The following is a 17,238-nucleotide window of genomic DNA, read 5'->3' on the forward strand; positions in this document are numbered from 1 at the left end:
AATGTTATGTATACGTACAACAGCATCTTATTCAGTCTTGAAAAAGAATAAAATCTTGAAATTTGTGACAATATGGATGACCCTGGAGCCAGTCAGAGAAGGACAGACATTACATGAATCTACTTAAGTGAAATGTCTAAAATACTTAAACTCATAGAAATAGAAAATACAATAGAGGTTGCCAGAGGCTTTGGGGGGAAACGGGGAGTTATTATTCAGTGAATACAAAGTTTCAGTTGTACTAGATGAATGGATTCTAGAGATATGCCCAACACAGGGTCTATAGTTAACAATATGGTATGGCAGCACAGAACACTGCAACATTTGTTAAGAGGGTAGATCTCATGGTAAGTGTTCTTACCACCAAGAAAATAAATGTCACACACGAAACAAAACAAAAAGCCCACAAAGGGACAGAGGGAAGCTCTGGAAGTTGTTGGATATGGCTATTACATTGATTGGGCTATTCTCATACATCTAAATTAAACAAATTGTACACATTAAATATGTGCCGTTCTTTCTATATCAGTTATACCTCAACAAAGCTGTTAAATCTAGAAACAATATTCAATGAAAACACAAATCAAAACAGAAAATGTACAGTTTTATACTTTTGATAATGTTCTAAAATAATATTAAAAATATAGTGTTAAGAAAATCTACCTGTGGGATTTTAGCAACAAAGAGGTATCAAAAAAAACCAAACAAAAAAACCCAGGGGAATCGGAATAGTGTTTCCCTCTAGAAGGCAGACAGCGGAATAGGATGGGCGTCTTTTGCATGGGTTCTTGGATGAACATTTCGTGCTGGATTCTGTATAATATATAGAACATAGCCCTAGTTCCAGAGGCTTCTGTAGATGCAAAGCACTTCCCAGCCACAGGGGCTGCCATTTACACAGTCTGCAGCCTGAGTGGGGGCCCCGTGGCTGAGCGGCGCGGCGGGCTGCCACTTTTACTTTACTCACTTGCGCCATCGGCCGCCCGAGTGGGGGCCCCCCCAGGGCTGAGCGGGGCGGCAGACTGCCACTTTGACCCACTCTGGTGGGCGGCCGCCTGAGTGGGCGTGGGTCCCCCAGGGCAGAGCAGCGCGGCGGGCTGCCAGTTTTTCCCACTCTGACCTTCGGCCGCCTGAGTGGGGGAGGGGCCCCCAGTGCTGAGCAGCGCGGCGGGCTGCCACTTTGACCCACTCTGGCGGTCGGCCACCTGAGTTGGCGGGGGCCACCAGGGGTGAGCAGCACGGTGGGCTGCCACTTTGACCCACTCTGGTGGTCGGCAGCCTGAGTGGGTGTGGGCGGGCCGCCAGGGCTGAGCAGCGAGGCGGGCTGCCACTTTGACCCACTCTGGCTGACGACCGCCTGAGTGGGAGTGCGGTCCCCAGGGCTGAGCAGCGCAGCGGGCTGCCACTTTGACCAACACTGGCGGTCGGCCGCCTGAGTGGGGAGACGGACCCCAGGGCTGAGCAGCGCAGCGGGCTGCCACTTTGACTAACTCTTGCGGTCGGCCTCCGGAGTCGGGGTGGGGCCGCCAGGGCTGAGAAGCTCGGCGGGCTTCCACTTTGACCAACTCTGGCGGTCGGCCGCCTGAGTGGGCGTGGGTCCCCCAGGGATGAGCAGCACGGCGGGCTGCCACTTTGACCCAGTCTGGCTGTCGGCCGCCTGAGTAGAGGGGGGCCCGCCCGGGCTGGGCAGCGCGGCGGGCTGCCACTTTCACCATTCTGGTGGTCTGCCGCCTGAGTCAGGGTTGGGCCCCCAGGGCTGAGCAGCGCGGCGGGCTGCCACTTTGACCCACACTGGCGGTCGGCCGCCTGAGTGGGGGGTGGCCGCCAGGGCTGAGCAGCGCGGCGGGCTGCCACTTTTTCCCACTCTGCCTATGGGCAGCTTGAGTGGGGGTCGGGCCCGCCAATGCTCAGCACCTCGGAGGGCTGCCACTTAGACCCACTCTGGCGGTCGGCCGCTTGGGTGGGGAAAGGGCCCCCAGGGCTGAGCAGCGCGGCGGGCTGCTGCTTTGACCCACTCTGGTGGTCCGCCGACTGAGTGGGTGGGGATGGCCCCCAGGGCTGAGCAGCGCGGCAGGCTGCCACTGTTTCCCACTCTGGGGGTGGGCCGCCTGACTGGGGGTGGGGCCCCCAGGGCTGAGCAGCGCGGCGGGCTGCCACTTTGACCCACTGTAGCGGGCGGCCGCCTGAGTGGGCTTGGGTCCCCCAGGGCTGAGCAGCTCGGCGGGCTGCCACTTTGACCAACACTGGCGGTCGGCCGCCTGAGTGGGTGATGAGGGCCCCAGGGCTGAGCAGCGCGGCGGGGTGCCTCTTTGACCCACTCTGGCAGTCGGCCGCCTGAGTGTGGAGAGGTCCCCCAGGGCTGAGCAGCGCGGCGGGCTGCCACTTTGACACAGCCTGGTGATCGGCCGCCTGAGTGCGGTGCGGCGGCCAGGGCTGAGCAGCGCGACAGGCTGCCACTTTTTCCCACTCTATCGGTCGGCCGCCTGAGTGGGTTGGAAGGGCCCCCAGGGCTGAGCTGCGCGGCGGGCTGCCACTTTGACCCACTATGGCGGTCTGCCACCTCAGTCAGGCTGGGGCAGCCAGGGCTGAGCTGCACGGCGGGCTGCCACTTTGACCCACTCTGGCGGTCGGCCGCCTGAGTGGGCGTGGGACCCCCAGGGCTGAGCAGCGCCGTGGGCTGCCACTTTGACCCACTCTGGCGGTCGGCCGCCTTAGTGGGGGGCGGGGACCCCAGGGCTGAGCAGCGCGGTGGGCTGCCACTATGAGCCACTGTGGCCATCGGCCGCCAGACTACGTGTGGCGCCCCCAGGGCTGAGCAGCGCTGCGGGCTGCGACTTTGACCCACTCTGGCGGTCGGCCACCTGAGTTGGCGGTGGCCGCCAGGGGTGAGCAGCATGGCGGGCTGCCACTTTGACCCAGTCTGGCTGTCGGCCGCCTGAGTAGAGGGGGGCCCGCCCGGGCTGGGCAGCGCAGCGGGCTGCCACTTTCACCATTCTGGTGGTCTGCCGCCTGAGTCAGGGTTGGACCCCCAGGGCTGAGCTGCGCGGCGGGTTGCCACTTTGACCCACTCTGGCTGTCGTCTGCCTGAGTGGGGTGAGGGACCCCAGGGCTGAGCAGCGCGGCGGGCTGCCACTTTTTCCCACTCTGTCTATGGGCCGCTTGAGTGGGGGTCGGGCCCGCCAATGCTCAGCACCTCGGAGGGCTGCCACTTTGACCCACTCTGGCGGTTTGCCGCCTGAGTGGGCGTGGGGCCCCCAGGGCTGAGCAGCACGGCGGGCTGCCTTTTTGACCCACTGTGGTGGTCGGCCTCCTGAGTGGGTGGGGAGGGCCCCCAAGGCTGAGCAGCGCGGCGGGCTCCCACTTTGACCCTCTCTGCCGGTCGGCCGCCTGAGCAGGGGTGGGGCTGCCAGGGCTGAGTAGGTCGGCGGGCTGCCACTTTGACCCACTCTGGCGGTCGGCCTCCTGTGTGGGGTTGGGGCCGCCAGGGCTGAGCAGCGTGGCGGGCTGCCACTTTGACCCACTCTGGCGCGCGGCCAACTGAGTGGGCTTGGGTGCCCCAGGGCTGAGCAGCTTGGCGGGCTGCCACTTTGACCAACTCTGGCTGTCGGCCGCCTGAGTGGGGTGAGGGACCCCAGGGATGAGCAGCGCGGCGGGCTGCCACTTTGACCCACACTGGCGGTCGTCTGGCTGAGTGGGGTGAGGGACCCCAGGGCTGAGCAGCGCGGCGGGCTGCCACTTTGACCCACACTGGCGGTCGGCCGCCTGAGTGGGGGGTGGCCGCCAGGGCTGAGCAGCGCGGCGGGCTGCCACTTTTTCCCACTCTAGCTATGGGCCGCTTGAGTGGGGGTCGGGCCCGCCAATGCTTGGAGGGCTGCCACTTTGACCCACTCTGGCGGTCGGCCGCATGGGTGGCGAAAGGTCCCCCAGGGATGAGCAGCGTGGCAGGCTGCCACTTTGACCCACTCTGCTGGTTGGGCACCTGAGTGTGGGGGAGGGCCCCAGGGGCTGAGCAGCAATGCGTGCTGACACTTTGACCCACTCTGGCGGTGGGCCGCCTGAGTCGGTTGAGGGATCCCAGGGCTGAGCAGCACGGTGGGCTGACACTTTGACCTACTCTGGCGGTCGCCCGCCTGAGTGGGGTGTGTCCACCAGGGCTGAGCAGCGCGGCGGGCTGCCACTTTGACCCACTCTGGCGGTCTGCAACCTGAGTCAGGTTGTGTCCCCCAGGGCTGAGCTGCGCGGCGGGTTGCCACTTTGACCCACTCTGGCTGTCGGCCGCCTGAGTGGGGTGAGGGACCCCAGGGCTGAGCAGCGCGGCGCGCTGCCACTTTGACCCACGCTGGCGGTCGGCCGCATGAGTGGGAGGAGGGCCCCCAGGGCTGTGCAGCGCTGCGGGCTGCCAATTTGGGCCACTCTGGCGGTCGGACACCAGAGTGTGTGGGGCGCCCCCAGGGCTGAGCAGCGCATCGGGCTGCCCCTTTGACCCACTATGGCGGTCTGCCGCCTGAGTCAAGGTGGGGCCCCCAGGGCTGAGCTGCGCGGCGGGTTGCCAAATTGACCCACTCTGGCGGTCGGCCGCCTGAGTGGGTGGCGGGGCCCCAGGGCTGAGCAGCGCGGCAGGCTACCACTTTGACCCAGTCTGGCGGTAGTCCGACTGAGTGGGTGGTGGCCGCCAGGGCTGAGCAGCGCGGCGGGCTGCCACTTTTTCCCACTCTAGCTATGGGCCGCTTGAGTGGGGGTCGGGCCCGCCAATGCTCAGCACCTCGGAGGGCTGCCACTTTGACCCACTCTGGCGGTCGGCCGCCTGAGTGGCGTGAGGGACCCCAGGGCTGAGCAGCGCGGCGGGCTGCCACTTTTACCCAATTTTCAGATTTCAGCTAGTGTTCACATCGTGATTTCCTCTTCCACTAATACAGTTTATTTCAGTGAATTCACCTTAGTGAGTTGCTTCAATTCTCCAAGACTGATATATTTCAAAACCAGTATGCCTCATCCTAATGCATTACGTTCCCCCCAAATAAGAGATCCTACTCTTGATATTTTTTTTTGGTTTAATTTATGACAATCTTAAATAAATTCTAGTGAAGTAGCCGATATTATAGCCAAACCACTCTAATATCTTAAAACGGTATTTATGAAAATGCGCATTTTGTGGCATCAGTTTAAAGAGTGGAGATGGTGTGTGTGTGTATGTGTGTATATGTAAATTCATATATATTGTATGCATGCATATATGTATGTATGTACGCACATTAAATACTATTTACTATTTTACAGTTTACACTGTTTAAATATATAGATGCACATATTGCCTCTATTGCTTTCTTCTTTCTACTATCTTCCAAAATCCAAACCCTTCTTTCTTCAGGGTTCAAGAAATCAAGACGTCGTTTAGAAAAAGAAAATAAGGCTGATTTTTATTGAACATATATGGTGTGCCAAGTTGATTAACCCTTGGTAAACATTAGGATCACTGGATCGATTTTAGCTTTTCAGTTTCTCTTTTGAACAACTCTGTTTTCAAGGGTCCATATTTCATGACTTTTATTCTTTGAGTCCTTCCAAAGAACAAAAATAGCCTTTACCTTTTTTCGTAGAATATAATTCATACTCCCTTGCGATTATCATTTTGGTCCATTGGATTCTGTAAAGAATCTAAAATGAATTATGAGATCATGATTTTATTTTCTCTGTATTTGAAACATTTTTCTAATTCATCATCTTAAGAATTCTTCCATCATTACTCATGATTACTCATCAGTTATTCCAACTAAGCTGAAAAAAGATAAGTAATAAGAAAACAAAAGAATGGTGAGATCACTTAGGAGGAGGACACAAGAGTGGAATAAATTGTTATTTTTCTGTGTTTTTATTGTGTTATCCAACTATTGCATCATCTTTTAAGAAAGTGTTAGAAAATACTAGGGGCAGCATCTCTGTAGTTTGCTTTCAGATCCACTCAATATGAGAATTAGAAGTTTTTATTTTCCAACCATGATGACAAAGAGAAGAAATTTCACATTCCATAGCCATAAGGTGAATACGATCAGAAGAATGAATGAATGTAAAGGAAAAGATTGCAGCACTTAGGCTCTAACGGTACGATGAAATTTTCATATTAATGAAATCAGACTATGTGTCTTCAGATGACGATATTTTAAATAAATTTTCTCAAACTTAAGAATTGATCCCTAAACAATGTATTTCCAAGAAAAAAAAAATGGAAATACAGTATTCTCCTCCAGTTAGTCCTTCAAAGGAAAGTACTTCACGCAACAGTTTGAAATAAAAATCTGGACAGTCCCACATTGTTAAAAGATGAAAGTATTCTTTCATCTCCAGTGATGTCTATGGACAAAAATTTACTGATTAAAATAGTTTTACTATATTTAAAATGTATTAATATTTAATAAAGTTGATTTCAGTAAGTCTTTATGATATTTGTAAATTCCTTGTAAAACGACATAAAATTATATGAAGTTAAAATGTGCCCAGAGGGTAAACAGCAATAACTATTTGCCCTGTAATCTGAGGGTTAGATATCCCATCTCAATTCATTTTCACAAAAATTCTCAAGGAATCATTATCCTTTCACCTCCACTTTGAGTTAACTCGTCTAAGACTACAGCATAAGACAACATTAAAGGCAAAATTTAAGCGCAAATTTCCTAATCTTGAATTACACATAGCTTCACTTATGCCGTGGTACCTCGCTTCAAAGGAGAAAAAACACTTACCTATGTCCTCTGATAACTCTGAGGACCTCTTTCGAAAGAAGTCGGACAGAGATGATATTTAATATTCAAAGGAATAATGGAAATTGAAATCTGCATTTCTTTATCACTTTCACATTGTGGATATTTATTTACTGAACAATTTCCATAACCTTGTGATAATGTGTAGTATTCAGACAAGTAAAAGGAGAAGCCCATGTTATGCTTGTCCTCAAAATAATCTTCTTAGTTAGGACACTATAGCTTAATTTCCCAGAAAAGTTATAAGACTTTGTAGGAGTTCCCAGGAATGGTCCAGATTGAACCCTGTAGAATGTTAGGCAACAAGTAGATTCAAGTGCCTTAAAAATCATCTAGTGAAGCATCCGAGAATGTAATTCCCCTTATGGAGGAAAAATATTACATGGTACGATTAGATTTTGATGAATAGAAGATAGAAGGTAACCAGCTGGTTTAAATTATGTTGTAAATCTAGTAAACTAAAGGAATAAATATATTAGTACATTGCTTTCATATTATAGGTTTTGTGCAGATGTTTGCTGAATAAACTAATCACTAATTTAGAAAGAGATCACTGCTCAGCAATGATGGTTAATTTTTTGTGACAACTCTACTGGACTAAGGGATGCCCAGGGAGCTGGTAAAACGTTATTTGTGGGTGTGTCTATGAAGGTGTCTCTGGAAGATATTAGCATTTGAATCAGTAGGCTGAGTGAAAAAGATCATCCTCACCAATGTGGGTAGGCATCATTGTATACCTTGGGGGCCTGAATAGAACAAAAAGGTAGCGGAGGGCAAATTTGTTCTCTGTTGAGGTGGGACATCTGTCTTCTCCTGCTCTTGAATTTCAGCACCCCTGGTTTTTGAGCCTTTGGACTAAGATTGGGACTTACATCATTGCCTCTCCAGTTCCTCAGCTCTTCAAATTTGGACTAGAACTACACCACCAGTTTTCCTGGGCTTCCCATTTGCAGGCTACAGATCATGGAACTTCTCAGCCTCCATAATCACATGAGCCAATCCCTCATAATAAATCTCTTTCTGTACACCTCTATCTCTGTCTCTGCCTCTGTCTCTATCTCTATATCCTGCTGGTTCTGTTTCCCTGGAGAACCCTGCCTAACACAGCCAGCATTCCCTTTTACTTATGGAAATCTCAGACAGGAGATTAGTCATTCAATATTAATATACATTGTGCACATTACATATACAACTATCTATCTAAATATCTATTTTCAAACAAATTTTATTTGTAATTCTAAAAAGAACAGACTTTATAAAATGCTTATTCCTATTTTTAAAATATTTGCCTGGAGGAAGATACTATTAGTATTTTCATTGGTACGTTATTGTTATTATTTTAGTGTTCTTGAGTTTATCTGAAATTACAAAAAAAAGGGAAAGGTGTTTAGGTAGTAGGTTGTCTGTGGTGGATTGATGAGTATGTTTAGAATACTTCTGAAAAATACAGATTGATAAAGCCCACACTGTATGACTCTTTCTTTCAGGACATGAAAAGGCTATGCAAATTTTTAAAGGCTGTAGTGCAGAATATTTGATTGTTTAAGAAAATATCTTGTAAAACTCTGTATTTACTTTTTAAAAAATATGTATTTTACAAATCACATATATGGATATATATCAGAGTTAGCACTATCCTGATTCTAACGTGGTATACCTAGATCTTACTGTTCAAAGTCAAATGGCTTGTATCCATCTCTAAACCCATTTCTAGGTATTCTGAGCATTAATAGCATATTAATAATTAGGTAAACATACCAATGTAGCTGCCATACTTTGTATCTGCCATTCTTTAAAGCTTTTCAAAATTTATTGATTTACCAAAGGAATATCTAGTTATAATGATGCTACTGATGATAATAACTAGCATTTATTTTTTACAATATACTCAGCACTTTGTTATGTGCATAGTTTTCCAGTATAAGATTCACAGCATTACAGAAATGTTGATGAGGGTTTAGATTTCAGTATTAAATAGAGGGTCAGGGTAGGACCCAGTAATCCTAGTGAATTCTCGAGATAATATTCTAGGCGGAGAGAACAGGGTGGGAGCACCAGTCCTGAAGTAGATGTGTGCCTGGCTGCGTGGTGTGTTTGAGGAACAGAAAGGAAGTGCGAGTAATGAAAACAGAATCAACACAAAGAAGAGTGATGGCAGAAGAGATCAGATAGGCAATGGGGGCAAATCATCATGCACTTCAGTAGTAGGGCGAGGAAACATCCCACTTGTCCTGGCCAACTTATTTTTATGTCTACTCTTCTGTCATAATTGCTATAAGTCCTTCTTTCACTCTCTAATCTAGGTTGGATCATAAATTATGTGATCACTCTACTGATAAGCATTGCAGATATCTTGGCTTTTATGCTGAATATAGAGTAGCCATACAGAGTTTTAAGCAAAAGAGTGGTGTGATCTGATTTATGTTCTAAAAGATTCACTTTGGCAGCTGTGTTTCAGGGTCTAAGCTCTTGGGCATTAGGAAGAACTCGTAGAAGGCTCTTATGGAAATCCAGGCGAGAGGTGATGGTGGCTCAGGCTAGAGCGGGAGAAGTAGAAATGGGAAGAAGTGGTTGGAGTTCAATATATTTTAAGGTAGAGCTGGCATGATTTTATGATGGTTTAGACGTAATGTTTTAAAAATAAATAAAGGATTCTAGGGTAAAACAAAGATTTTTTTTGGCCAGAGAAACTAGAAGGAAGAATTTTCCATCAACTGAAATAGTTAAGGCTGCAGATAGATAAGATTTTTGTGAGATCATCCTGAGTTTATACTTGGACATATTAAATTTAAGATCTCTAAGAGACAACCAGGTGGTGATGAATATACGTTTTAAGTACGAGAACCTAAGTGTGGGAATTCACAAAAGGATTGTGGATTAGAGATACACATTTGACAGCTGTGAGTACACAGGTAGTATTTAAGCCATGAGGATGAATGAGATCAGCAAGGACTAGGCTTAAGGCCTCTGCAAGTTTAAAAGCCCAAGAGAAGAGGATGCAGCCACAGAAACCGAGAAGCAACTCTAGCGATAGGGGAGAAAATCCCACAGAGTATTCAGTCCTGAAAGTCAAGTGAAAAAAGTAGAAGAAGGAGAAAGGAGTTGTGTCAGATGCTTCTAATAAATCAAATAAAACCAGGATGCAAATAGATCACTAAATTTAAGAAGCTGTATATCATGAGTGACATTGATGAAATCAGATTCGTTGGAGTGATGAGAGGTCAAGAGCCTGATTGGATGGAATTAAGAGAGAAGGAGGGGAGAGAAGTTGGAGACCTGGAGTCCATTACCAGAAAAATAGAGCAGACCAATTAAAGAAAGAAAATCTTAATAGTAATAGTAATGCAGGTCGCAGTGAGGACAGTTCCAACCATTTACTCAGTCCCTTGGTTCTTTTTTCATTTCCACCGTTTGTTAGGTGTTTAACATTAAGTAAGACAATAACTTCTCTAAACCTAAATTTACAGTAAAACGTATACACTATTATCACCCACCTCAGCATGTTGATAGGGTTGGTGGTGTTCAATAGAGTGGTGTTCAATAGAGTTTATTAGAGTGAGGTCGTCTATTGAAAACATCTAAAACATATAAATAATGAAAAGAAGTCATTGTTATTTCTGTTTTTCTTATCATTACTTATACTGCTACTACTGCCCCTGCTATTACTATTTTCTTCAATTACTGTTCAGTTTTTACTTAACAAGGAGTGGTAAGTAGTGCCCTGACCCTGCTTGCTCCTTACATTTTTGTACTTCTCTCATTCTTCCTCCTGTCACCACCCTGCCAACATCTCCTTCTCTGAGAACTATAACAAGCATACAAAGAAAACAAAATTTTCTTGCTTAATTTTAGGAAGGCACTAGGTGTTTTTATATTCTTCTTCAAAGTACATCCATATGGTAAAGAATTCTCTTTATTAATAATATTTCTCCTATTTTATATTACAAGTGCCTGCCAGGGTGAGGCTGAAGCAGAAAGACAGACATGAAGGAGGTGTATGTGTTAGCTATGTCTCTGACGTTCCACATTCCCTGACTCAAGATCTGTTCATATGCCGCATGCTCTGCTGAAAATGTCCACCTCTTTCTTCTCTTCACTAATTATCACTTGCTTTACTCCAAGGTTCCACACTCAAATGCCTTCCAAACTAGAATTCAAATTGTCCCTAGCCCACATAAATATTTCAAGTGTACTGAACATCTAAACAATCTGTGTTTTTTAAAAAGGTGCTACAGTGAGTGTGGGAAAGAGAAACAGTCAAATCCTTTGTAGCCAATCTCCCTCCCCTCCTCTCCTCTTTTCCAGGCCCTTCACAAGGCATTCTGACATTCCTGTCATTGGAATGGGTGAGAATGCTTAGAAATATGGTTCATTTCCACAAATTACAAATCTTACTATTTCATCTCACTTACATAAATTTTAATCAGAATTGTATATACTTATCATCATCTTTGGTGCTTCTACTGGATGGAATTCCTAGACTGTAAGATATATTTTCTTTATGATGAGATTCCAAGTAATAACATTCTATTTGGAATATAGTTAATATTTACATTTTTAACTAAGTTGAACCAAATTCTGTTTCATCACAACTTTGATATAAATATTTCCTATATTTTGACATAATGACATAATTATTTATACATAGTTGTTATGCCTGTTACTGTGACTTCTATTCTTACTCTATGACAGCGTAAAATATTTCTCATCAATTGTTTTATCAATATGTAGGATGAGGAATTTGTCTTTAACTTATAGCCGTGAAAGAAGCCTCAGATTCTCTATATTAGTGAAACTTAATGAAGAAAGGATGATAATGTTGCTTAATTTTCACTATATACACTTCTTTGGTTACAAGTTCTGATAGTTGTTTCGATTGTTGCATATTGTTATGGAGCTACATGCAAATATGTATGAGAGTATTTTACATGGTAATGTGATGTTGAGTTCCAATATATGAAATATAAGATGTTTAAAAGTCTCAATGTACTAGAAGATTGCTAAAGGTGAGAGATGTAACTATTGTCATACAAACAAGAATAAAACCAAAGGGCCCACTCCATTGTAATTTAATTGGAGATTGTAAAAGTGGATTTCACTAGTATCTGTGTCTGTGGCTACTGTGAAGTGTTTACATTCCCCAAACAGTATAGAACACCAGCAGCAAATATAAGATGGCCATCTGGCCTAAATTGGAACAGGGATATTACTCTGCCATGTTCAATGGCAGTTTCCATGAGATGTTCATGTTTCCTCCCGCTCTTTACCTCCAGCACCAAAGGAGATTGACCTTAAGGAGGATGGGACTAAAAAGTGTCACAAAATCAGGTTTTGCCTTTTATCTCCCAAATCACTATCGCCATTAAACTAGAGGTATGTTTTAAGTCTGCATTTGAGACTGGGAAAGATATGAAATGTAAATTGAATTTGAGATCAAAGTCTTAAATCAGACTTGACTTTTCATAAACAAAAGTGACGAGAGTCTGGAACATCTTATAGTGCCAGAAAGTATGGAAGAACTCACAAAACAACAAAATGAAGGAATATGTCAAAGGGACACAGGAGCTAACTGAAATAACAAATTGGCACAATTTGAACAACCACATAAATAATGCATTATTGGATTATAATCTAAAGTACAAAATAAATATCCATTGGTGCATAGTGATACAAATAAATGATTGAATAAATAAATTAGTGGGAGAGAATAGATAGATCCCCATTGGAGAGGAATCCAAATAATTTCTATAAATACTTCCTCCTCCAGGAAGGAGGGCATAACTCTCCGCTCCTTCAGTGTGGGCTGATTACAGTGACTTACTTCAAAGAGTACAGTACAGAAAAGGGGGAAAACAGTAACTTTACAGTATAGAAACCTAACCAACACTCTCTTAGTCAATTGTTCAAGGTTAAGATCAATAGTCGTAAGACATACTTTTGATATGATATGAAGAGAATGGCAATTTACCTCTGTGGTTGGCCTCCCCAAAACCCATTACCCTATTACCCTAGTCAAAAAATAAGTCAAAAAAAATAAGAATTATATCAGAAAAATTCTAGGAGATATTTTTCAAAATATCTGACCAGTATTACTCAAAACTCTCAAGGATATTCTGTAAACTGTCACAGTCTGCAACTAAATGTGATGTGACTACAGCGATATGACAACTAAATGGATGGAATCTTGTAACAGAAAAAGGACATTAGAGAAAAACTAAGGGAATATGAATAAAGTGTGGACTTTGGTTAATTATATACCACTATTGGTTTATTAATTGTGACATATATGCCATGCTAATGTAAGGTATAAATAATAGGAAAACTAGATGTGGGGTGTATGTGAGTTCTCTACACCATGTTGACAAATTTTCTGTAAACCTACATCTATCCTAAAATTTTAATAAGTTTATTAAAAAATTCAGAAGAATAGGGTACGTTAAAAGAACACATTAGCCAACCTGAAAGAGCACCCGGTAAACAAAGCTGGGTCAATTTGAGGAATGAATAAATAATGCAGTATTGGATTATAACCAAAAATAGAAAATACATATTCATGAGTCCATACTAACATAAATAAATGATTAAATAAATAAATACACGAGGAGAAGCAGCAAATCTTCCTGACAGAAGAACCACATTAATATATGGATACATCTCCTCTTTCAGGAGGTACAAGTTAATCACCTTCTAGGCCCTGCTTGAGGGAGGGCTACACGTAGTGACTTGCTTCCAAAGAATATACCATAGAAAGGTCGATTAGTAAGTTTTGTGTGGATGAATTTGGCAAACACTACCTTAACTAAGTGATGAAGGTTAAAATCCCCAATGAAATCTTGTTGATATCATGTAGCACCCAATATGATGTAAGGAGAAGAGTACTGTGTGTTATTTTTTCCAAAAACCATATACTAGTCTAACCATAAAAAAAAAAAAAGAAAAAATCAGACAATCCCCAGTTGGGTACATTCTCCATAATTGGTCAATGTTTCTAAACACTGTCAAAGTCACAGAAGATTAGGAAAGACTAAGAAACTTTCACAGACTGGGAAGATATTGAGAACTAACTATAATGTGGTACCCTACATTTGAATCTGGAACAAAAAGAGAAAATTAATGGGAAAACTAGTGACATCCAAATAAAGTCTAGAGTTAGTTAATACTAATGTAGCGATGCCAGTTTCTTTGTTTTTGCAATTGTTCCATTTCACTGTACGACGTTAACAGTGGAAGAAATTGAGTATGGAGTATTTGGGAACTCCCTGAACAATCTTGCAACTTTTCTGTAATTCTTGAAGTATTCCAAAATAAAAAAAGCTTATTTATAAGGAAAGATATGTGACATTATTTTATAAATAGTATACGTGGTGCTACTAGTATCACTAGTTCTTGAGATGGTGTTCTACTGGAACAAAAATCTAAAACTTGTGGAATTAGCTTTGAAATGGAGTGGTGGGGGAAGCTCCCAAGGACACTATTGGTGAAAGCTGGAAGGACAGTGATCTTGCTATTGAATATAAGAGGAAAGTGAAATAACATTTGCCAGTACTGTTGCTTGAGATGTTCTGGAAAATAGAAATGGTATCTAATTAACTCACAGATATGGCCTACAAGGTTTCCAGGAAGAATGCTGCAGCTACTAGCTGACTTCTCTGAGCTTCTTATGAAAAAGTACAAAGCTTTGAGAAGAGCCAAAATGAACTCTCAGTCTTCAGGTGGAATTTAAAGGAAAAATAAAAGAGCAGGACTGTGTTTGAAAATAAAACTTTCTCATTCCAAGTCTTTAAACAACAATAAGTTACCAAAGTAATAAAAGGCTTCAGGTAAAAGATTCAATTCAGTGGGACTTTAAATCCAGTAAAGTGGTCTCTGAGTCAAAAATGTCAATGGTGGATCTTGTAAGACCCTTTGCTAAGACCTCAGAAAGATTTATGGCCCTGTCTCACAGACCCGTGCAGCTAGATGAAGAGCTTCTGAGCAGCAGAAGAGTGTTGTCCAATGGCAGCCTAAAACATGATGTAGGGTAGAGAAGGGCCTTCCTTAGAAAGAAATCTGGGCTTGTCTCACACTTCGTCTCATTGAATTGAATATAAATTGCAGAAAAGAAACTCACAAATTTTCAAAAGATTAATCCACTTGAACTGAAAGGGACAGAGAGAGTTTAAAACAAAGAGTGGTCTCTACGCCCTTAACTTCCCAGAACCGTGACCCAGACTGAGAAAGCTATGCAGCTGCAACTTTGGAATATTTCTAATGGCAAAGGGCAGAGCCAAGAACTTAGAGAGGGAAACGAAGAGCCATAGAAAACCATTCCCAGAGTGTGGCACTGAGCGCTAATCAAGCAACTGGCAATACACACCCAGAGATTTCAGAATCGCTACGAACTAATGATTTCTCTCTGCCTCCCATTCTCCTCCTTTTTGAATAAAAGTGTCCATTACCTTTTTCCTATATCTGTCATTTTATTTGGGTATATGGAGGGCACAAAACTTTTCATGTTACTTCATGTTTTTTTAGACCAATAGAAACCACATCTAAAAACAACCCCCACATCTGCATCTCCTGAAACAAACGAAAATACTCCAGATTTGAGTATGATGACTAATGAGATAAATCTTTATGTCTTATAGGGTATTTTAAAGGTGAGTGTTATGTAAATAATTATGGGTAGAGGGTAGACTATTGCAGATTAAAGAGAACTATAAATTCTTTGTCACTCCCCTCAGAAACCTGTAGTCTGTTTCTCTACCCCCTTGAATCTGAACTGTGTAACCAGAACTGAGAGTGTTTCATAGAACATAGCAGAAGTGACTCTGTGCTGGTTTCAGCCCTAATTTCTTAGAAGACTGTCAAGTTCTGTGTCCTCTCTCTTGATATCTATCCTGCTATGAAGTGGAAAAAAGCCCAGATAACCATGTGGAAGAAAATTTAAGCCTTAGTTGATAGTCCCGGCTGAGTTTCCAGCCAACAATCAGCCACGATGAATTACTGGATATCTTCTAGCCCCAATTAAGTTGTTTCACATAGATTAGAGATATGCTGTTCTGGCTGAACACTGCTCAAATAAAAAAACTAAAAACTCAAGAGCAAAGAATTTGTTGTTTTAAAAAACTTCGCATTTAGGGTAGTTTGTATGCAGCAGTAATAATGAAAATACTAGGTCTCACGTCTTTCTCTTTCATGACAATGCCAACAAACAATGTAGGTTAGAGTAAATTAGATTGAAAACATTATTTTTCTAGTAGCATTATTAAAATACATAACACGTGAATGACTGAAATAATTTCAGCATTCACTATATGTTGCACATAAATGCTTCCCCCTTTATTAAATTGAGGTTTTTTAAAACAAAATTATTTTCATTCATTTGATATTTATTTCAATGTAACAGTCTTCCAAGTTTACTCTACACTGGAATATAATGATTTTTGTATACTATATCCATATTGGTGCTTAAAAATGAAAATTTAGATTTACACATGATTATCATTAAATTATTGTGACAAAAATAACCTTGAGATAAAGCCTTACATAATGAATTTTAATTTTAAAGGGGTTATTGTTACTTGAACTAAACGGTATTCTCTGACAATTTACACAATTGTGTTTATTTGCCATTAATTTAATCTCATTACTGTCATAAGTTCTTTATTTTTACATATAGTATGCCATCTAGTGACAAAAAATTAAATATAGCAAACATACTCTTTTAAGTCATCTTGAAAAAAAAACTGTACACTATGCACTTGCTTCATCTGGTACAGAAAATAAATTATGTCTTTGCTTTTTCTTTTTAAAATTATTTTCCACTTTGGAAAACCATTTAAAATGTCATCACCTTTAAGATACTCCATGTCATATATATCCAATATACCCACGTCTGTTAAAATCCAATTCCACTGTAAGGAAAATAAAGTGATGTTAAATTTACTCTGTCAAATAATAATATTTTTGTATTCTAATCTGGATAAAAGTCTTGTCATTTATATTTACTATTCTGTTTCTTTTATAAAATAGAGCTCATTAGCTTGTTTATTTACCAATTAAAAATATCTAACACCTCTTCTCTCTATAGAAGTCTCTACAAACACTCACAAAACAGATTTTTTTCAGATGAGTATATCCTTAATGTTAATACATACAATGGGTATTTGTGTTCCAAAAATAAAACATTTTTTCCATCTGTCTCATATATTGTCCACCTGAGCCATTTCAGAGATACAGGTATTGAGACTTAGAAAGAGTAAGTGACTTGTCTCTAATAATAAGTGGTATAACTAGTACTTGAAAAGAAGCATTCTCATGCAAAAATCAAAATTAAAATTCTACTTGGCTAAGAAAATCTCAAATATAAAACATAGTATCATATTTGACAGAGATGGTGGCTAAGGTTTTCTTCCTTATAATTCTAAGTTCCTCCTTTATTTTTATAAGCAAATGCTTTACCATCTTTCAGATAAGGGGTACAAAATATGGATATTCCAAT

General features: G+C 42.8%; 1 protein-coding gene across 1 annotated transcript in view; it reads right to left on the reverse strand.

Moving 5' to 3' along the window:
- The window catches only part of LOC138919058 (ral guanine nucleotide dissociation stimulator-like), an 88,443-nt gene that overhangs the window by 24,221 nt on the left and 46,984 nt on the right, over positions 1 to 17,238 (reverse strand). The window contains exon 13 of the mRNA XM_070243068.1: positions 10,250 to 10,333. Coding sequence (XP_070099169.1) covers positions 10,250 to 10,333 — 84 coding nt within the window. The remainder of the gene's footprint in view (positions 1 to 10,249; positions 10,334 to 17,238) is intronic.

The sequence above is a fragment of the Equus caballus genome, chromosome 19 (assembly GCF_041296265.1).
Source record: "Equus caballus isolate H_3958 breed thoroughbred chromosome 19, TB-T2T, whole genome shotgun sequence".
In the NCBI taxonomy this organism is placed as follows: domain Eukaryota; kingdom Metazoa; phylum Chordata; class Mammalia; order Perissodactyla; family Equidae; genus Equus; species Equus caballus.